The sequence below is a fragment of the Molothrus ater genome, chromosome 1, assembly GCF_012460135.2.
Source record: "Molothrus ater isolate BHLD 08-10-18 breed brown headed cowbird chromosome 1, BPBGC_Mater_1.1, whole genome shotgun sequence".
In the NCBI taxonomy this organism is placed as follows: Eukaryota; Metazoa; Chordata; class Aves; order Passeriformes; family Icteridae; genus Molothrus; species Molothrus ater.
The window spans coordinates 80,636,761-80,659,421 of NC_050478.2; the positions used below are offsets into that span (position 1 = coordinate 80,636,761).

At 40.4% G+C, this 22,661-nt stretch overlaps 1 protein-coding gene across 7 annotated transcripts in view; it reads left to right on the plus strand.

The window, feature by feature from the left end:
• Positions 1-22,661, plus strand: part of CTNND2 (catenin delta 2) — a 637,277-nt gene that overhangs the window by 343,533 nt on the left and 271,083 nt on the right. For all 7 annotated transcript variants that reach the window (XM_054516522.1, XM_036404384.2, XM_036404386.2 and 4 more), the window contains one exon: positions 16,251-16,423. In XM_054516522.1, the coding sequence (XP_054372497.1) occupies positions 16,251-16,423 (173 nt within the window). The remainder of the gene's footprint in view (positions 1-16,250; positions 16,424-22,661) is intronic.

Sequence of the window (22,661 nt, forward strand, 5' to 3'; positions counted from 1 at the left end):
GGGTAAATATTTATAATTGGACATTTTGGATGCCTCTCTTTACTCCATTCATATCTTCTAAAACAAGATTTCGGCCAATCTTCGCTTCAAAACTTTGGGGTTTTAAAGTCATCATTGCCCAATCTGTAATGGAGTAAATCTCTGAAAGGGGAACACCATTTTTCAAAGGTTGGTTTTACAGTTGTTCATTGTGTCATTGTATGTTATCACAGAGAAAGTTGTAAGGGAATCATCTCAACTGTGAGTCAAATTCAGTCTTTTAAAGTAGTTGTTAAATATGTATATTTATTAGAAATGGGGATAAGATATTGTTTCCTTTACCCATCTCCCCTTTTTGGCCCTAGTCACCCTAAGTGTGAGCATGAAATAACAAATTCAGTCATTTAACATTGTAATAGCCACTGGCTGATCACAAACAGAGACCTGCTTTCCAGGGGCAATCCTCAGCAGGAGATGAATGTCTTTACCAAATAGCTGACAATGAAAAGCTCCTGTAGATTCATTGCTACACCCCACTAAGACATTAGGATTTGATGAAATGAAGTCGGCTCTAGTGCTGCTGAGAGCCAGCTCTTACATCTCAGCAGCAGTGTTTACAGCCAGTGCTGCCTCAGGAAATGCTCCACCAGCACTAAGCATCCTTAGCTTGGACTCTATTGAATATTTTCCTTCTCTGTAACAGGCAGAGCTCAAAGGCATTCAGAATAGGCCCAGAAGAAGAGATGTAGCTCAAACACTGCCATGCAGTGCTACATCACCTCTGCCCTTCTGGGTATCAGGATGGTATAACAGGCACATCTTTGCGACTGACATATCACATCCTGGTAAATTCATGTCAGTGTTCTTACTTTAGGTGCATGAGGGAAGTTTTCCTTTTTGGCTGCTTCCCTTATGCAGGCAGGAGAACAGCCTTAGGAGTAGAGTCACAGTATGGGCTTTCACCACCAGTATTCCTGACAGACTTTGGTGTCTACTTCAGGATGGACTCAGGTCCAGTTACTCTTTGGTTTGCTGCCTGTCTTCAAGTTCATGTGTGATTGTTGCAAGCAGGAAACCTGGTGAAGGCTGAATGGACCATCAGTGTTCAGGGAAGCAGTTTATGCTCTCCCTGGTTTCCTCAGAGGTGGTACAGAAGTTGCTGTGGGCACCCTCCTGTGCAGGGCTTCAATCATCTCAATTCTTCTGCTGCCCTTCCGCAGATTGGTAGGTGCCTGGGTGAATTTACAGGCTTCTAGGGGGAAAGCACTAGAAGCTACTGGCAGAAGTGTTGTTCAAAACTTATAGCTCAGTACATGCCCTTATTGTTTGACCTGAACTTCTGCAGGCTGCCTCTTGCAATTTCCTCTCCTCAGGAAGTTCTCCAGCTGGAGACACTCACACCATCATAACATCCAGCCTTCTACCTTCCTGTGCTCTCTTGCCTTTTCTTAGTGCACCATCTTTCCCTAAACCACCCATTTCTGTCTTACCACATCCTTGTCTTTTGCATCCTTTCTTGTTTAATTCACATCTTTTCTTTTATCTTCTTCCTTTATCTTTTATTTTTTCACATGTCATGCAATAAAGCCTCAGTGCTTGTCCCCAAAACAGATGATCATTCATCCTCAGAGAAAAAAAAAAATCCATCAAAACTCCCCAAAACCCACACACATTTTCTGCATATAAGTGACCTTGCCCTCCTGACTTTTCACATGCTTTCCCATTAACTAGAAGCAAACCCAGATTGTGTATTGCTGTGTCAGAGGTAGCACTATGAGAACATTGCAACTAATGAATTTCTAATTTCCCTCAATTTCTGCACAGCAGCCTACAGGCTGAATTTTTGTTTCAATGTGCTGTGACCTGTAACATGGATTTTCTTGGAGTTTACTTATATCTGCAAGATGAAACTGTGTTTATATACAAATTCCATACTGATATCACAATACTACTTTATATCTCTGAACTTGTCCTGTGACAAATCTGATTTTGGTAGCTGGTGTCATTTAATGCTGTGCAACTGACTTAAAATCCATGCCTAAGGAAAACAACCCCTTACAATCTAGTTTTAGTACTGTAGTACAGAAGAGTAAAAAAAAAAAAAAAAAGGCAGTAACAGCAGGTAAAACATACATGGAGGGGGGAAATGGAAAGATGAGAGTCAAGACGAGGACAGCAGGAACAATTAGTGGCAATGTCAAAGATGGATAGGAGGTAATGATCAGTTTGTAATGCTTAGTCCTGTGTCAAACACAAATCCTTTACAGGCAACCAGGTGTTTCCTCATCCACAGCAGGAAGCAGCTACTGAGACTCGTTAGGAAATGACAGTGACTTATAGTAGCATCTGTAGGAGCAGAACAAAGAAAGGCTCTTGGCATGCGAACCCAGAGCGCAAAAGAACATCAGTAAATATTGTGCCTGTAGTATGGGCCAGGAAACAAACGCACCCACATCCCCACGACAGACTGATCAACCACTCACCCCGCTCCTGCCTCAGGGGCAGTGCCAGTGCCTGCACACTCGGCTCAGTCAGGAGTGCCAAGAGCCGCATAATTCTGGGATCTGCTGATGCCAGCTTGTGAGCATAAGCATTGTGGAGAGGCAGCCCTGAAAAAAGAGGTAGTTGGCTTGTTAGCCTATGGGAAATGATGTATGTGGAAGATAAAATTTTGGCAGGTATGGATTTGGGTTTGATTTCTGTTGTGCTACATGCAGTTTACACAGCTCTCAATCAAGTAGGATTTTTGTGACTTTTGTGCTAACGCAGATTAGGGAGCTGCTTCCGTTTTTTCCATTCTGGCCTATAAATGGAGAAATGCATTTTCTCAGGACAGTGTGAGAGCAGAGAATGGTGCACATTTGTGTGGACACAGAGAAAGAAAGCAGAAGGGTATACTTTCTGGTTTATGGCAGAGGAGGTTTTGGCAGATGAAAAAGATCGTAATAAAATTTTGACCTTTTTGACTTACTTTTTAATTGACTTCTGCAGCAGAGCTAAACACATTCTGAACTGCCTCACCTCAGAGACCAAATAGTCATTTTCTTTTGTGGACAGAAAAGATTCAGGATTTAAGCCTGTCAAAGGTCTGGAAAAAATGGAGTTCTGCTTTGCACAAGAAGAGGAAACCTGTTTTGTGCTAGTAGTTAAGTTCATAGAACAACATAATAGTGCAATAGATCTGCTGATATTTTTTGTATTAGATCCATATATCTGTGAGGGGTTTTATAGGCTTTTATAATCAGAAGCTGTTGGGCGCTTTCTTTTTTTTCCAGCAGTCTAATTTAGGTCTATCAGAGGAGATTTTTCTGTTGGTTTTCTTTCCAGATAATGCATTCAGCTTCCATGTGCATCATGTTTGTGGGATGTCTATAAACATCTGATTGTATTTCCTAGTAATAAAAAAGGAACACATTAGTTAAGTACTATTGATGGCAGTTTTAGGCTGTGCTTAGGCACAGAGAATGACTAGAAACACTTGATGCTCACAGCTGGTTTTCATAGGTAGAAAACACTTCCAAAAATTAGGATTTAATAATCCAAAATATGTTCTTAAAGTAGTCAGCCCTTTTTGTTCCTGTAAACAAAGCCCACGCACCATTTTAAATATAGCTATTCCTTTAAAAATGGGACACTGATAATGAAAACACAAATTAAAAAATGACAGTTTTTAATGCCAAAACCCAATGTTTCTCAAATGGAAAGATGGCAGTTCCTTCTGAGTTGGAGTTTCCTGTCTGTGTTGCAACATGCAGTGCCTCTTTCTGTACACAAGTTTCTTCTTCTGGTCACATTCACAAATGTATCTAATCCCATGAAGGAGCCCCACTCAGGTACTGTTCTCCTGTGGTTCCACAGTGATATTTTAATAGAGAGCATGCTTCTGTTACACTGAAGTGTTCTACCACTCCTAGTGTTGCACAGTGTCACAGAAGCAGCATCAGAAAGGCTTGAGGATATTATTTTTCCTCTTTGAGTCTTCTGTAATGCAGAAATGTAATTTAGTTATCATCCTTGCTGCCCATCTTGTTTTTCTATTGTGTCTATCTATTGCTCCAATAAAGCTCATTGTCCTAATGGCCAATGATAAATTATCTTGTTCAGAGACTGATTTCGATATCTGCAGGGTTTAGCAAATAATTTCATAAAATATGATTAATCTTCTACCAAAAAAATTGGTTTAATCTTGGGGTCAATTAAAAACTTGCATTAGTACGGTTATCCTTGGTTTTAAACTCAGTTGAGGATAGATTTTCTGTTAAAAACCCAAAACAAACAAACAGAAGAAAAACAAAGACGAGGCCAGCTTCTGTATTCTGAGCTTAAATATGTATAGATCTATTCTTGCTCAGTGCATGTATTTCAGTCCTGGTCTGCAGCATCTTCAGGAATTTCTCTCATTAGTAATGGAACTCCAGATTTTTCCTGCTGTCAAACATTACCCAGTATTGCTTATGAAAGAAGATCTGGCTGGTTTTACATTTCATACAAACTTCTGGAGTAATGCTACGCATGATATGGTATAAAAAGCAAAATACACACTGTCTGAAGTTACCCTATCATGTCAGGATTACTTAAGCTTTGCTATGTTACCTTATTCCATGAGGTTTAAAAAAAATCTTCCGGGAATCAAAAAAGAAATATTTACTGTTGGGATGGAATGCAAAGCTTTTTTTTTTCCTATGCCCTTCAAGTCTTATAATTTTCTACTACTTCTTGTGGACAATTTATGGTGCTTTGCTATCCCTTGGAGTAGAGATTTATTATTATTTCAAATCCTAGAAGATGCCTGTTTTCTTCTTACAGTATTGGCAGAAGTGTTACCTTGTGCAAAAAGCATAAGATAAACAGCATCTAATGAAACTAGTTTTTTATTTACTGTTCAATTACTGTTGAAGTAAAGTGTTTCTCATCTTTCTTTCTGATAGTAATTAGGTCAGGAGAGTTAGAAGGGATATCCTTGTATTGTTCACTTATATAATGGTATCAGCCTAGTTTTTGCATAATTTCTCCATATATATATATATATATATATATCAGTTATAGAGTTCTTGGTTAAAAATGAACTTACTCTACTCTTGTGAATGCATTCCACAAAATCCTATTTTCCAGTACCTAAGAATACCTTCTATAGCAGTACTAAAGACCTTTTCTGTGTTTGTAGGTAGAACATAGCCCTCTTAATGCTGGTAGAGCATGGCATTGCATATAAATTGCTTTCCTTTTTTGTAAAACAGGTTTGTTTTCAGTGTACCCATTTAAGATTTGCTGCCTCTCATCTAAAGAGATGTGTTTGGTTCATAACAAGAGAGCTGCTTGTGATTAAGCATTTAAAGTATTACCATTTATTTCTTCGTTTTAAATATGCAGATGGTGTCCCCCCTCTTGCTCTCCCTCTGCCTTTTTTTGCCCTTCAACTTTCTTCATTTCTAGGGTATGGAATTCCTTTGCTGTATTGCAGCCTTGGTATTTTTTCTTGTAATATAAAGCTACTGATATATTTAATATTTAATATCTCCTAGGAGGTAGATGTTGAAATATTTTCCTAGACCTATTCTAGTTCTAGTCTAAGATTTGGAGGAAGAAAGGGTGCCATATTTATTACTGTTGTTATAGGAGAGCTGCTTTTTATCTTCTATTTGAGGTCAGACTAACAGGTGCCTTGAAAACCCTTCTTTTCCTACAAAATCTGTTTGACAAGTTGTGTTTCCAACTGCAGATCTTAAGTTTTGCCTTGGTTAAATCTCTCCCTTTTCTAATTAAGAAAATGTGTTCTTTTTATGATTGCCACAAAGTTCTGTCATCTAGTTCCCAAGGACTTTACTTTTTGCCCCATGCCTCTGCATTTCTCACAACTTCCCTGGAGACTAGAAAATGGAGAAGGTCTGTACCTGTGTGGCATTGTCACTGCTTTTTGCCACCCTCTGTGGTACCTGCAGGGCCTCCCTTCTGCTCACTCAATTCCTCCACTTCCAAAACCATCCGAAATCATCTTGGCAACAGAGAGAGTTTCTTCAAAGAATGTTTCAGATGACCTCAAAAATAGGACACAGGGCAACGGAGGGGGTTAAAACAGACAAATAAGTGTTCTCTACCCTTCTGATTCGGAAGGAAAGTTCACTCCTCATTCCAGATGGAGCTGTTTAATTCTGGGAGCAGGACTTAGAAACCAGAATGTACTAGTGAGATGCCAAGGAATTTAGTATCACTTGGAATAGTCTGTCCACCTTGTCATTAACTATCATCACCTCTTCTCTAATATCAGATACTGTGGAAGGACATCAGGAGGTTAACATCAGAAACTCTCTCTTGTTATACTGTTCTTTTTAAATTATCCATTCCTTTACAAAACTGGGCAACAAATAGAACTCAGCTTTAGGAGGGGTCGGCAACTGCTTGGTCGGAGTGCAGACACTTTAATGAACTTATAAAAAAAGTAGGTTGTAGGGTAGGAATTGATTTTTTGCACTCAAACTAAATGACCTGGGAGGCAGAAGAAACAAGTAAGTGATGACTTTTTGGTATTTGAGATCCTTAATTAGGCATATACTAACAGTTAGGAGGTGGCTCCTCTGGATGGGATGTGAGGCACCTCAACCTATTAACTCTGTAAATGAATGTTTAAAGGACATTAAAGGAGTTTTGCTGGTGTTTTTCTTTCAACTGTTATCCAAATGAGCAAAGCAGGTTGAAGAATGTGTGAAGTGATTAATTACACTAATTAAAAACACTTTATTTACACTTACTCTATAATTTATCATTACTACTTTTGTCAGTTGATCGAAGGTGAGTGAAGTGTTGTTTATAATTGGTATGGGAGCTAATTAAATGGTCGTTCAAGCACGTTTTGGTCTATTTCCTTTGTCAATTAGAACTGGCATCGTAATAGATGACTGACCAAATGGAGATGTATAGCACAATAGTAGTTCTTACTGGGAGAAGCAAATGGGAAGCCAACTGACTTTAAATCTCAAGAAGAAAAAACCTTCTCCTTTCACTTGCCTGCTATTTTTGTTTGTAACTTTATATGAAAAACTCAGGTAACAAGCATGCAATTACTTCACAGAGGGTGACTAGGTAGATGTTTCTGTTGTTTGTACTGTAATTATTTTAGCCAATTCAGAGGTAATTATTGCATAGATTTTGAATACTGAATTAATCATACCATTATTTTGCAATAATATAGTGCTGTATGTAACTTGTCGTTATCTGATATTTATTTTCTAATGGAAAAACTACCAGATAACGTATTACTGAATACTTGTTCTACACTAAATTCTGCTCTGTATTGTAATATATTAATCCTGTTTCATAAATCAGCCTTTTTATTTGTTTTGTTTGTTTGTTTTAAAGATTGACCATACTATTGCAATAGTATTATCTTGAATTGTTAGATGCTGTGAAGCTAAAGTGTTTGAAGTATTCCCTAAGATACTGTGGTCTAAGGATTAGGAAATGGGAGCAACTTTTCAGATGTTTGACAGGCAGACAGTAGAGATAGATTGTCATTGATATCCCCAAGAGAGCAATTTCTGTTGTTTCTTTTTAGGAGTTCCTCCTTTACAAGAAACTCCCATTTATATGAGTATTTAGCTTTGTGACACAGCAATGGTGCTACAATGTGACAGAAAAACTGTAAAGATTTTTGAGTGTGTAATAGAGTTAATCCACACCCCTGCAACCTTAACTTGCTCTCCTGTAGTTTAAATATGTATAACAAGTACTGATTGTACTTAAATCTTATCAGACTTTCCCTTGGGAAATTGTCCTTAGGAAAAAAGGGGTCCTGCTAGGCCAGACACACTTTAGGAAAGAAATCTTAATGGCACAGGAGTAGGCCATCCTTACATGCCATAAGATGAGCTGATGGGGAAGAAGACTGGCCTGGCTGAAGAGGGAGCTTTTGCTGGAACTTAGGTGGAAAAGAAGAGTTTATGACCTTTGGAAGAAGGGGTAGGCAACTCAGGAAGACTACAAAGATGTCATTTGGTCATGCAGAGAGAAAATGAGAAAGGCAAAAGCTCACTAGAACTCAATCTGTTAACTGCTGTGAAAGATAATAAAATGTGTTTATATAAATACATTAACAACAAAAGGAGGGCCAAGGAAAATCTCCATCCATTATTGGATTTGGGCAGGAGGGAGAACATTGCCAATGTCATTATTGGATTTGGGCAGGAGGGGGAACAAGTCTGAGGTATTTAATGTCTTCTTTGCCTGAGTCTTTATCAGAAAGACCAGTTATCCTCAGAACAGCCAGACCCCTGAGCTGGTAGACAGGCATGGAGAGCAGAACAGACTTCCTGCAATGCAGGAGGAAGTTGTGAGTGACGTGTTGTGCCACTTGGACACTCACAAGTCTGTATGGGGCAGGATGGGATTCACCAGAGGATGCTGAGGGAGTTGGCAGAGCTCCCCAAGTCGCTCTCCATAATTTACCATCAGTTATCATGATGGTTGACCAGGGAGGTCCCAGACAACAGGAGGATGGCAGATGTGATGCCTGTCTACAAGAAGTGTTGGAAGGAGGAACTACACGGCTGTCAGCTCAACCTCGGTGCTGGGGAAAACTATGGAACAGATTTTCATGAGTGTGATCACATGGCACATACTGGACAATCAGGGGATCAGGCCCAGTCAGGATCAGGTTTAGGAAAGGCAAGTCCTCTTCACCAACCTGATCTCCTTCTATGACCAGGTGACCTGCCTTGATTATGAGGGAAAGACTGTGGATTTAATCTCCCTGGACTTCAGAAAAGCTTTTGCCCACAGCATTCTCCTGGGAAAACTGGAGACCCTAAGAGTGGTGGTGAATGGTGCTGCATCCACTTGGTGGCCTGTCAGTTGTGGCCAGGATTGGAGCCAGTCCTATTTAATACCTTTATCAACAATCTGGACCAGGGGATGGAGTGCACCCTCAACAAGTTCTTGGTTAACAAGTTGGGCAGGAGTGTTGATCTGTTAGAGGGTAGGCAGGCTTTGCAGAGGGATCTGGGCAGGCAGGATTGATGGGCCAAAGCCAGCTTCATGAGGTTCAACAAGGTGAAGTGCCAGGTCCTGCACTTTGGCCACAACAGCCTCATGCAGCTCCACAACATGGGGGAAGAGTGGCTGGAAAGCTGCCAGTGGAAAAGGACATGGCAGGGCTGGTAGACAACTGGCTGAGCACAATCTAGGAGTGTGTCCAGGTGGCCAATGTCATCCTGGCCTGGACCAGCAATAGTGTGGCCAGCAGGAGCAGGGCAGTGATCATCATCCTGTACTCAGCACTGCTGAGGCCACACCTCAAATCCTGTGTCCAGCTTTGGATCTCTCAAAGCAAGAAGGACATTGAGGTGCTGGAGCATGTCCAGAGAAGGGCAGCAGAGCTGGTGAAGGGTCTGGAGCAGCTGAGGGAGCTGGGGTTGTTTAGCCTGGAGGCTAGAGAGGCTCAGGGGAGACCTTATTGCTCTACAACTGCCAGAGAGGAGACTGTAGCTAGGTGGAGGTCAGTCCCTTTTCCCAGGCAACCACCAACAGGACAAGAGGAAATGGTCTCAAGCTGCACCAGGTGAGGTTCAGGTTGGAGATCAGGAAGAATTTTTTTCACTGAAGGGGTGGTTGGAAGCATTGGAAGGAGCTTCTCAGGGAGGTGGTGGAGTCACGATCCCTGGAAGTTTTCAAGGAATGACTGGAAGTGGCATTTAGTGCTGTGGTTTAGTTGATAAAGTGGTGTTCAGTCAAAGGTTGGACTCTATGATCCTGGAGTCTTTTTCAACCTTAGCAATTCTATGATTCCATCATGTGTTTGTTTTTAAAATCTTGCTCGTGATCTGGTAGTATTAGAAATATTACAAATTTAATAGGATGAGCTTCATTGCCCCCTATCTCTAATCAGTGTTAATGTACTGAATAAATCTCTCAGAACTTAGAAAATTGCTTATCTTCTGACACTGGTAAGCTCCTTGGAGCCCAAGTTCCTACTGGCTTTCTTATATGAGATACTCTTCTGCTTATGACCACCATGGGGTATGATTCAGGTGAGCTCTGCTACTTACGTGGTCACTAGACAAGTTCTTACCCTACACTGAAAGGGAAGAAAGCATTTAATGACTCACCAGCCCTGACTCCCAAACAAGATTCCTGTCTTTTCAACAACTGTTGGTGCTGATGCCTATTTTTTGTAATCTTTCAATGTAGCTTCAGTCAGCATTAATGACCTTTCATTGGATCAAAATTCAATGTGTTGATGCACTTTGGTCTTTGTTGGTTTAGGTTTGATTTGGTTATTTTTTAGCTGGAACAGTATAAGCAGGTACTGGGAAGTATCTTAGTATTTTGTTTTTCTGCTATTTAAAATAGCTTTGCTTGCCAACACTTGCCATTCAAGAATAATTTATTTAAAACATAAATTAAAAATTTAATTTTTAGGTTGTGATTTTGTTTCCTTGGTTTGATTTCTGCTTTTTTTACCCTGAATGATGTAAGAAGGAAGAGGACATGGTCTGAAGAGAGCAGAAATAACAGGCAAGATATTTTATTTTCAAAGAAAATATTGCTCTTGAAAATTAAAAAGACAAATGTTTTCATAATTTCATTTTTTTTCTTCACTTTTGACCCAGTCATGAATTATAATAGTAGCCTGGATTCTTTGCATCACTTGCTTCCCCTAATCAACTCCTACTGTGAGGTCCTTGAATTAATAATAGTCTCATCATTTAAGACCACTCACTTCCTTAGTTTGGTTTTTAAATAGCTACACTGCACCTTATTGCAGCATTGTGCATGGTATTTTTACAAGGAAAAGCAGTGACCCCTGCAGGAATCCTGCCAGTGCAGATCCCTGTCCCTCCCAGGCCAGGGGGCACAGCTCAGCCCCAGCTGCACCATGGAGCTCATCCCGCAGCTGTGGCCTCCTGCTTCCCCCAGTTGCCCGTGGCAGAAGCACGAGCTGCTGTGGAAGCTCCCTCTGCTGTGGTTTGTCTGGAGCCTGGAGCTCACCAGGTTACTGATGGCCAATGCAGAGTTCTCAGTGCCCAGAACCAGGCTGGTCAGTGCACTGTCAGACTGCTTTGGCAAATGCAGTGTGGCAGGAAGATGGCAAATATGGGCTTCAGTGCTGCTCTCTTTAGTAAGAGAGCACTGCCTCTGCTCCTCTTCCCCATTTGGCTTGAGGTGTGCAAAGTACACTCAGGTCCTCCACATCTCTTAAACTAGTAAGTTTTGAAATACAAAAAATAGTAGCCTTATAATAACCATCATAACTGGCAGCAAGAGGGGTGGGTAATATAAACTAAGGGAAAGGGCTTCACACAAAGCCCCCTCTCCTCACTGCCTGAATGGGAGAGTCATTTTCCTCTAACCCTGTCAGTGCCTGCCAGCACCTGGACTTCTAAAACACAGAAGAAATTCCTGTTTCCCTTCTCTAATCCTAGAAAAGTCCTCTGTTCTCCATCACCTCTGAAGTTTCTTTGTGGGTTGGCTCCCTGATGTAAGCATATCCTCCATCTACATCTGTTCTCTTCTTGCCTGGTCTTCTCTGTGCTCCAGCAGCTTTCCCCCACTTAACTGCACTTTGTGTCCCAAGCAAGACACCACCTTCTCACTCTCCTTCCAGCTCCTTTCTGAGCTGGGTTACAGAGGCCAAGGTGAGCAACCTAGGGAGGCTTGCACACTGCTCTGCTCAAGGATAAGAGGAAGAGGAAGGTATTGTCTGCAGTATTGTGACGGTGTTCACAGGGGTTTTCAGGTGAGGGATGAGATGAGAATGTTGACTCTGTGTTTCAGAAGGCTTGATTTATTATTTTATGATATACATTACATCAAAACTACACTAAAAAGAATAGAAGGAAAAGTTTCATCTCAGAAGGCTAGCTAAGCTAAGAATAGAAAGGAATGAATAATAAAGGTTTGTGTCTCGGACAGAGAGTCCAAGCAAACTGGGCCATTAATTATAAACATCCAAGATGAGCCAATCACAGATGCACCTGTTGCATTCCACAGCAGCAGATAACCATTGTTTACATTTTGTTCCTGAAGCCTCTCAGCTTCTCAGGAAGAAAAATCCTAAGAAAAGATTTTTAATGAAAAGATGTCTGCGACACAGTATCTGTCCCCCAAACTGGAGACAAGTTAAAGAGTTGATTGCTCTAACCTGCTCTATCATTTGAAGTCAGTCCACAGAGGTGTCTCTTGCAGTATGATGGCTCTGACTCAGTTTCCTGAATTTTCACTCTTACCTCTACCATTTTAATAAAGGAGGAGCGTGGCACAAACTGAATCAGTGAAAAATTGGTACTATCAACCCTGAATAATCCAACATCAATATTCTTTCACAAGGAATTTTTCTTTTTTTTAATGTGGTGGTGAAAACATAAGGGAGAACAGGTATTTATGTCTTCCCCATAGACTCAAATGGAAACCAAACAGTACAAAATTTTAAAGCAATACCACAGATCATTGATATCTGCTACACCAAATCTTATGAAGCCTGAAGTGTTGTTTTAAATTGAACAATTGCAGTAATTATGTCTCATTAAGGGAACCAGTAAGACTGAATTGTGCTAGCAGTTAACTAGTGATTTCCAGTGCATAGCTCAAAATTGAGAATTTCCAGCTGCCTTAACTCTTCTGAAAGCAAATGAAAAACAGTTGGATGAACGGAGTTTAAATTCTTGCCTGGAAGAAATGATAGATTATTGTCAAGAGCCATCAGTGTACAGGACACAAACAAACTTCTCTTCTGAGTAAACTGCAGGCTCTTTAGAAGATTTGGTTTTACCTTCAGATTAAAATCTCAAGAATGTTAATGAGAAAAGCAATGCATCTTTTTCATATCAGACAAGGCGGGACTGCTTGCAGTCCCTAAAAAACAAACTTGTGTTTCCTCATGGTCACTTTAATTGGTCTCAAATGTATCTTCTAGTTTGTATGCTTGATTTAGGGCTTTGCTATTTAAAGGTGAGCAACCACTACTCTATTCTACACTTGCTTGGGCTTATTTAAAATTCTAGGCTTATTTAAAATATATATCTGTCTCTCTGAAATTACTTTGTAATTATTGAAATATATGTTCATTTTAATTGTTCATTACTGCTTGTTAAGGTAAAAAATACAAACTGCTAAATAAAACCAGTATTTTAGTGAACTTCAAACTATGTGTGCCAAACTTTTTACATTCTTTTTTTAAGAGGTTGGATAAGTTTCTTTAAGTGCATGGAAGTGTTTAAACTAAATGGTGCAGGGAACCCATGTATGTGTTTCTAGCTGGCAATGTAAATCCCCTAGTGAGCCACAGTAATATGAAAGCAGCACTTGAAAGCCAGATGCAATGAAAATTTAAACATATTGCATTCATAGCATGTGATAGTTTAATCATTATTTAAGCTTTAGAAATGTCACAGCATAATTACTTTCAGAATGAGTACAAACACTTTCATGCACAAAAAATTCTTTCTTTTTGCAACTTGCTTCTCATGGGAAACTTATGCCTTTGTGAAATTTCTGAACTTGATCTTGTTCATCACTTGATCACAGAAAAATTATCAGTGAAAATTCAAAATCCAAAAGATTCAAATAAACCCTACAGATCTTTTTAGAACTAAGCATGTATTTTCTTTATGCTCTTAAAATTAAAAAAAAAACCAAAACTGTGAAAGTATTTCTTTCATTAAAGAAGAAATTTTGCAACAAAACCAGTTAAATGGAAAAGCTAAATAAACCCTATTTTCAGAGCCAGGGAATGGAAAGTACCAAAGGCTGGATTTATAAGCACCCATAGAGGATTAAATTCAGCTCTCCTGTGGATGTGATACATTTTTACTGGCCTTACAGCATACACAGGGCTCTACCTCCTGTACTTGTAAGGAAAATCCAGGGACCAGAACTTACATTCTAAATTTGTCCTGGATCTCGAATGTTCTGATGAATGCCATTGATTTTGCAGTATAAATTGTGTTGATGTGTAAAATAGTGTCAAAATCCCAGTCTGCATTTAGATGGGAGCACTTCCTCTTTACATAGCCTACTACGATTTGTTTATGATACGAGCAGTCCAGGTTGGATTTAGAAAATAGCAGTTCTAATGGTTCTGCCATTTCTGAGAAATGGGCTAGAGGAAAAAATACTCTCTGTGTAATTCGGGGGTGGGGTTGTTTGCACGTTTGCTAAGTGGAAATCTTTTTGGAACAGCTTTACATCCTCATAGCAAAGATTTAAAGGTCATAAAAACTGCCTTTGTATCAGGAATGTACTGGATGTTATTTCTGGTAAATTCATTGGAATTTTTCCATTGTGAGGCTGTTTAAAACTGAACTTACCACATGTTCTGTAGGAGCAAAATCACTGTAATCATTTCACATCTCTTAAGGCTTGTGTCACCTTCTGTGCTCTCAGGAGCTTGTTAGTGCTAATCAAAGGATGAACCTGTCAGCCCTGTGGAGCCACTGAGTGTGCTACACATGACAGCTGTTGGGTTGAAGGTAACCTGTGCAATGGCCAAGGTATAACCCTTTTTCCTCCTCTTGTATTTCACTTCCTGGGCCCAGACACTGAAAGAGACTAATATCAGTGAAGACAGAGAGAGGATTAAGTGTGTATTCTTTAATGTAGCTCTCTGTGTATAGAATGACAGAATGGCTTGGGTCAGAAAGGATCTTTAGGCTCATCTCGTTCCAGCCCCACAGCTGTGGATCGGGACATCTCCATCTAGACCGGGTTGATCAGGGCTCCATCCCACCTGGCCTTGAACACTAACAGAGATGAGTTATCCACATCTTCTCTGGACAACTTGTGCCATAGCCTCACACCACAGGGAAGATTTTCTTCCTAACTGCTAATTTAAAGCTACTCTGTCAATGTAAAGCCATTGTGCTGCCACTACATGCCCTTATAAAAAGTCTCTCTCCATCTTTCTTGTAGGTTCCCTTCAGGTGGTGGAAGCCCACAGTTAGATCACCCTAAAGCCTTTGCTTTTCCAGACTGAACAATCCCAATTCTCTTAGCCTTTCATCACAGGAGAGGTGCTCCATTTAACTTAGTGGCCCTCCTCTGGACTTGCTCCAACAGATGTTCTTCCTGTGCTGGGATCTCAGATCTGGATGCAGCACTGCAGTGGGGTCTCACCAGAGCAGAGCAGAGGGGCAGAATCCCCTCCCTGGCCCTGCTGCCCACACTGCTTTGGATGCAGCCCAGGACATGTTTGGCTCTCTGGGCTGTGAGTGCCCATGGCTGGGTCATGTCCAGCCATTCCAGCACCCCCAAGTCCTGGGCAGGGCTGCTCTGGATCTGTTCATCCTCCAGCCTGGGTTCATACCAGGATTTACCCTGATCCAGGAGCAGCACCTTGCTCTTGGTCTTGTTAAACATCATGAGATTCCCATGCACCCACTTTTCAAGCTTGTCCAGGTCCCTCTGGATGCCATCCCATCCTTCAGGTGTGGCAACTGCACCACTCAGCTTGGTGTCATCTTCAAATTTGCTGCAGGTGCACTTGATTCCTGTGTGGAAAAATTGGGAAATTTGTTATGTGCATGTGGTAAGCTAAATCAGTTGTAGGTGAACCTAATGAAGATTAGGACATGTTTTAGTTTCACAGAGCTACTAAATAACTGTGGAAAATGTTCATGGTCCTGACATGCCCTTCAGTCTGGCAGCCCCAGTTCAGGCTCGCTGCCTGTACTTGGCTCTCCTGCTATGCAGTGCTGTGGTGGGGAAGATAAGATAGCTGAAAAATAGTTATCAAAGATTCACTGAGATCAGGGCGTGTCCTGCATGATGAGAAGAGCAATTAATATTTTAAAGGCTGCCATCCATCCCTACAGGCACCAAAGTATTACATCACTCTGTGTACAGGACAGTGGCAGGAATCAATAGATCTAATGTGCTGGGGGCTCAGGGAGGGACAAGTTAGCATTTCCCAGGCAGAATGACTGGATATAATTAAGAGAAATAAACAAGGCTTATCCTTAGGGGGAAAAACCCTCATCAGCTATTCTGAGTTGAAAAGCAGGAGTTCTCTACCAAATAGTATGGTTGGATTTGTTCAGGCATAGAATTTCTTCACCAGTCAAAATGATACATTTCTTACAAAGAAAGCAATGTGGTCTGTTGTTTGAACATGATGACTGAGTGGTAAGAAAACAAAGTAATGCATGTATTTTAATTACTGAAAAGTCAAATTCTGAAAATCTGAAGCCAGATACATCTGATAATTTCAAGACTAACTTGACAGATGATGCAGGTATGCTCTTTCATTGATGCTTTCTGACTGCTCTCAAATCCTGTCCCCACAGGGCCCAGCCTCCTCTCCCAGAGTGCACTCCAGCTCAATTCCAAACCTGAAGGATCCTTCCAGTACTCAGCCAGCTACCACAGCAACCAGACCCTTGCCCTGGGAGAAACAGCTTCTGCCCAGCTCCCGTCCCGCAGCAGTCAGGCCAGAGGTGCCATCCAGAGTTACAGCCAGGTATGTGTCCTAAGCAACTGTGGTCTCTCACTCCTGATACTGTGTGGAGTAGCTCCCAGGAAAGAGCTGTTTGCTGCTTCCCACACCTGAATTTCTGCCTTTACTTTCTGTCTTGTTCAACACACCTGCAGCAGGGTGGAGTTACCATCTTGATTTTTGTAAATCTCCAGTGGGTTGACTTGCATAGTGATAAAGTAATCCTGATTAACAAGGAGATCTGCATACCAGATTAACTTACTTGCTTGCATATATATATTTTGGTAATAGCATGTTCAAGCATTTAGTTTTCAAAGCAAATTTCTGTGCCTGTGCTGATTATGAGTCCATCCTGAAGTCTAGGACCTGCCAGCATTGCCATATTACTGAAAGCAGTAAGTGCCAGGAAACAAAGCCAGGCTGACACCAGATGTGAAACCTGCCTGGGATACCATGCATAACATGGTGCTATGGCCTCATCTCAAGTGTAGGAAACAGTTTTTTCACTACATATTGTAGGACTGTTGCCTTTACTTTTGAAACATTTTGAAAGATTGTCTCAGATACATATGAAAACTTTGTAAATCCCTCTACCTGTCTAAACCATCTCTCCTGGCTCGGACATGTAACCTTCTCACCTTCTGTGCTTTTCACTGTGACATCAAAGCCTCTTAGGAGAAAGTTAAGCTTCACTTTACACAAGATGTGTTCATGCTTCTGTACCTAAGCAAAGTCTAACTGGGTTGTGTCGGTCAGCACTGGTTATTTTCTCTGTTTAGATGCTAACCATCCTAGCAAAGCAGATCATCTCAGTGTGATACCAGGACATTTTGCAGTTCAGGATTCTGTAGAAGAGAGTAGTTATTTGAATTTCAAAGCCTAAAATTGCTAAGAGATTTCAAGTATTAGAGTCATTGCACAGTTTGTGAGAGGCTGAGAGACATACAATATTCTATTCTCTCAATTTTCTCAGAAAAGCTCCCTGTTCTCTAAGACTGAAAAATGAAATAAAACACAGTTAAATTAAATTTCAAATTGTGTAGGTAAGAACAGAGTCCAAATATTAACCCAGCACTGGCCATCAGTGAATCATGTCCCCAAGTGCCACATCTGCATTTCTTCTAAATACCCTCAGGGATGGTGACTTGACAACCCCTTCAGTGAAAAAAATTCTTCCTGATCTCCAACCTGAACCTCACCTGGTGCAGCTTGAGACCATTTCCTCTTGTCCTGTTGGTGGTTGCCTGGGAAAAGGGACTGACCTCCACCTAGCTACAGTCTCCTCTCTGGCAGTTGTAGAGCAATAAGGTCTCCCCTGAGCCTCTCTAGCCTCCAGGCTAAACAACCCCAGCTCCCTCAGCTGCTCCAGACCCTTCACCAGCTCTGCTGCCCTTCTCTGGACATGCTCCAGCACCTCAATGTCCTTCTTGCATTGAGAGATCCAAAGCTGGACACAGGATTTGAGGTGTGGCCTCAGCAGTGCTGAGTACAGGATGATGATCACTGCCCTGCTCCTGCTGGCCACACTATTGCTGGTCCAGGCCAGGATGACATTGGCCACCTGGACACACTCCTAGATTGTGCTCAGCCAGTTGTCTACCAGCCCTGCCATGTCCTTTTCCACTGGCAGCTTTCCAGCCACTCTTCCCCCATGTTGTGGAGCTGCATGAGGCTGTTGTGGCCAAAGTGCAGGACCTGGCACTTCACCTTGTTGAACCTCATGAAGCTGGCTTTGGCCCATCGATCCTGCCTGCCCAGATCCCTCTGCAAAGCCTGCCTACCCTCTAACAGATCAACACTCCCAGTCAGCTTGGTTTTTTTCTGCAAACTGGTTGAGGGTGTACTCCATCCCCTTGTCCAGGTCATTGTTAAAGATATCAAACAACAGAGATCCCTGGGGAATTCCACTTGTGGCAGGCCATCCCCCTGATGCAACCTTTCACAACCATTCCCTAGGCCCAGTCACAGGTTTTTACCTAGTGAAGAGTAAAGCCAGGTTTTTACCTAGTGAAGAGTGCACCCAGCCATGCCATGGGCTGCCAGCTTCTCCAGGTGCATCTTGTGGAAAATAGCATCATCTGGAGTTCTGCTTTTTGAAAAGCATCTTACCTTGGAGGTTAGCCTGAAAGACTGTGATGCGGTCTTAAAGGAGGCTGGAAAAATAAGATGATGGAAATGGAGCAGGTTATGGGAGGAACAGAAATAAAAACAAAGTAGAAATGAGAGGGGAAGGAGAAAGAATCTTTTTTTTTAAAAGGAAGGAAAATCATGCAAATTTGTAAAGGTTAGAAATAGATATATTCTTAATATAAATTCTATTATACTCATTGATAGAAAAAGATGAATTAATGGTGGGGGAAAAATTAATGACCTAGATTTTTTTTTTCATTGGAATTACACTGATGAGATGTTGCTTAGATCTGAGAAGCTCTCATGAACCATCACTTCAGAGAGAACTGGTTTCCTTCAGAAAGGTAATTAGTAAGGCAACATTTCCTATCCTTTGTTTTTCTTGGTATGAGAGGACAGAAAATAGATGTTATTTTTATTTTCATACACATTGTAGGATAGATATTCCTGCAGGAAAATAATTCAGAGAACTTAATAATTTTTCACACCATGATGCTGCAAAAGATGCCTGACAACTTCAGATGAATTTATATATATTTTGAAAATACTAACAAACTGCCACATAAACTATTAATTAATACCATTAAAAATATGTAAAAGGGGTTTTAAAAGAGGTAAACAGGAAGAGGAAAATTCAAAAGTCAAAATTTAAAAATTCTGAATATGACCATTGCTGATCCCACAATTACAGGGAAAAAAAAGTCAATCCTAAGAATTGTTTTGCTATACCTATTATAATTAAAATAAGCCTCAGGAGCTGAAGCTTCTCAGATTGTGATAATTTCCTTTGGTATTTGTGTGCAAGGAATATAGCTATCTCTCAACATGAATGATAGTCCAAATGCTTGCAAAAAAAAAGTAAATAGTCCCAAGGCCAGCTGTGACAGCAAGAACAATTTGTGAAAATGCAATTGTATAAAAAAGAGAAACTAATTAGTCTTGGGACTTCCTGCATAGTGTTGCAAAGTGCAATCTAACATTTTTGTCAATTTGGTGGAGTTCATTATAGATCATAGAGTTTTTCCAGTGCTTTGCCTACTTTCAAACATAAAACTTTTATCTTCTAAATACTACCGGGACACAATTTCTTAGCAAAAACTGCTCCTCTGGCAGGGAATTACTCTGCTTCCCCACTGAAAACTGCTTTTCAAATTCAGTGTCCAACCAGGTTTAGTGCAACTTGGAGAATGATCATCTTATGATGCAGAGATATCAAAGGAGTATAAAGTACAGCATGTAGTAAATGGAGTAGTTTTCTGCATGCTCTGCCATGTGTTTGCAAGGGGACAGGAAAGGAAGTTTATGTTCTGGATGAGGACTTGTTTAGCTGTTGATAATGTTGCAGTCCTTTCAGAGGCTGTGGCTGCAACACAGGTAAATCCCTACTGTATTGCAGTATCCTGTGCACCTGCTGCTTTTGGACTGAATAAGCTGGCATAGAATTGAATAACTTAAAATCAAAAAAGTATATGGAAATTAAAGGTGATTAAAATGTCTTGAAAACACATTTTACAGTTAGTGTTCTAACTTGTCTCCTTTTCCCTATAAACAAGTTTGTCAGACCACCACACCTCACTAGCAAATGAATGGTAGAATGCATTAAGTTTTTAAGCGTAATCTGTGTACTGGCCACAAGGTAACAGGTTGCTTGATAACCTACCCAGACGAAAGCTAAAATAAATATTTCTCTTCTGGTAGGTATAGCCAATGACAATGTGTTTAAAACCAAATTCCTAATATAAACATAAGAATTTTTCTGACATAAAGGAAACAAGATGAAATCTTAAAACAGATTACTCTTATTACAGCACTCAGATAACAATTCACTAGTAGAGATTAAGGCAGTGGAAATCTGCAATGCTGCTTTGATTCTGCCACAGGTAATGACTGTAGCATTCACTGCTGCTTTAAAACCAGAGATGGACCATCTCTGGACACTTTGAGAAGGTCTCACACCATTCTGTTTGTGGATGTAGAAGACTACAATTACCTACCTTCATCTATATGTATGACCTTTGAGAGCAGGATCAGGTAGGCTGACAAATTTTCCTAATAGTGTTGGAATTTTGAAGTGGAATGTGGAACAAAATCAGGAGAAAGAGATGGAATAGGCCATATTTGAGGGATCCAGATGTATAGTCTAGCATCTGTTTTTGTATAAGAGCATTTGAACATAGGTAGCATCTTTCTAGTCAGGTCAGGAACTTAGAAATTACATTAAAGTAGTCTTGCAGAAGAAAGGCCCTTCTATAGGTCCTGTCCAAAGACTGAAGGGTGCATTCCAAGACTAGAGAATGTTATGCAATTTCCATGCCCTCTTCTTCTCTTTGTAAGAGTGTTGATTGAGGCATTGGACCACAGCAGAGTAATGCCTTGAGTGAAGCCTTATGGAAGGGTCTTTGGGCTTACAGGAAAAAAAGGAGCCCTCAACAGACTGGCAAGTCTAGCAGTCTCTGAAAAAGCTCAGAGCATCACTGAGACTGTGAAACAGAGCTGTACCTGTGGAATGTCTCTGAAAACCCTGGTCAGGATGAACAAGTTTTCTGCCTAAAGCTACCAACACACGCCAATAGTTAAAAGCCAAAGGGGCCTGGAGAGAGGTTTTCTACACAACTTGGAAAATGCTCCCTAAAATCAAGAGAAAGGGTCTCCTCAGGGACCACAGTGCACTGTATATGACTATGTTAGTATTCATCAGATGTGACTTGTTTGAGATTTATAAAGGCAAAGAGATCCAGAGAGCAAAATGAGCTGAAAACTGGCACTGGCATTTACTGCTAAACTAAAGTTCATCCAGACCTAAGATGGGCATGCAGACTTACTCAAACCTCTGGGAGCAATCTCCAAGAATCAATATACTGATTCATATTAGCAGCTGACCCCAAAGTTTCACTTAAAGCTATCTAGCCATTTTGTAATTCCTTATCCATGAAAAATTTTCTGCAGAATAAATAAGTCAACACAGTTATTTGGCCCTCTCGATTCTACTCTATAGAACAGAAATCTTATATTGCAGTCTTTTATTTACTCTTTCTAGGGTAAAGTTCCAATTTAAGTTATCACTTGGATTGTAAAAACAAACAAACAAAAACCAAACAAAAAAAAGCCAAACAACAACTAAAGAATCCCCTCACAAGAACAACCGAACAACCAAAAAAAAAGCCACAAAACCCCAACCCCCAAAATACTAATTTCCTGGAATTCCGGGCATTAAATGCTTGAATGAACAGGCAAACAGCAGTTGGACTGTTCTCTAGTCTCCTATAACCTAACTGGATACCCCCAGTAATTTTCTGTATGAAGCTCTAAAGATACTGTTTTGAATCAGTAGAAAATGATCTTCTTAGTACCATTAAATTGGAAAGAAAATATTTTTATAGCTGTGTTAATGTTCTCATGTTTTTTTCACACATTCCTGTTTTTAAAAAGGATATACCAGAATCCATATATTGAATCGAAATAAGCAAGGCTACTTTTCGTTGGGATGCCAGGGAAATGAAACCCCTGTGTCTTGGAATAGATATTCATAGGGCTGTAGTAAGAAAGTCCTTGATTTTTATTCATATCTATGAAATAGGATGATGGTAGAGAATATAATTAATGAGAAGCAAATTTGCTCTTAGTTTATTAGCTTAAACACAGTTTTGTTATCAGGTTGACAAAAATAATGGATAAATGGAAAAAAATAAGGGAAAAATACCACTGTATTTTATTCTTCCATACAAAGTATGTCACATTGTAGGGTGAACAGTGATGTGTCTTTGGGTCTGTTTTAAGCCACAGACAGGGAGAAACACAATGAAAAACTAAACCACATTTTGTCTCTGAAAAGATGTGTGGAGAATGTTACTGCACACTTGGCCCTTTGAAAAAACCTAAGAACCTCACGGTACATTTAAGACAGGTCTGAGATTAGTCACATCCTAGAAAATACTGCATGCTAGTGTTTTCATTGCAATCTGTTCATCCATAAGTTCTCTCCTTCACACAGAGCACATGCTTAGCTTTTTAGGAAGTGATCTACGCTGCATTTTTAATTAAGCATTTAATTATTGTGTCTCACCACTACACCTTGTTCCCTATAACAAATCATCATGAAATGGGATTTTTGGGGTTTTTTTTTGAATTAGTG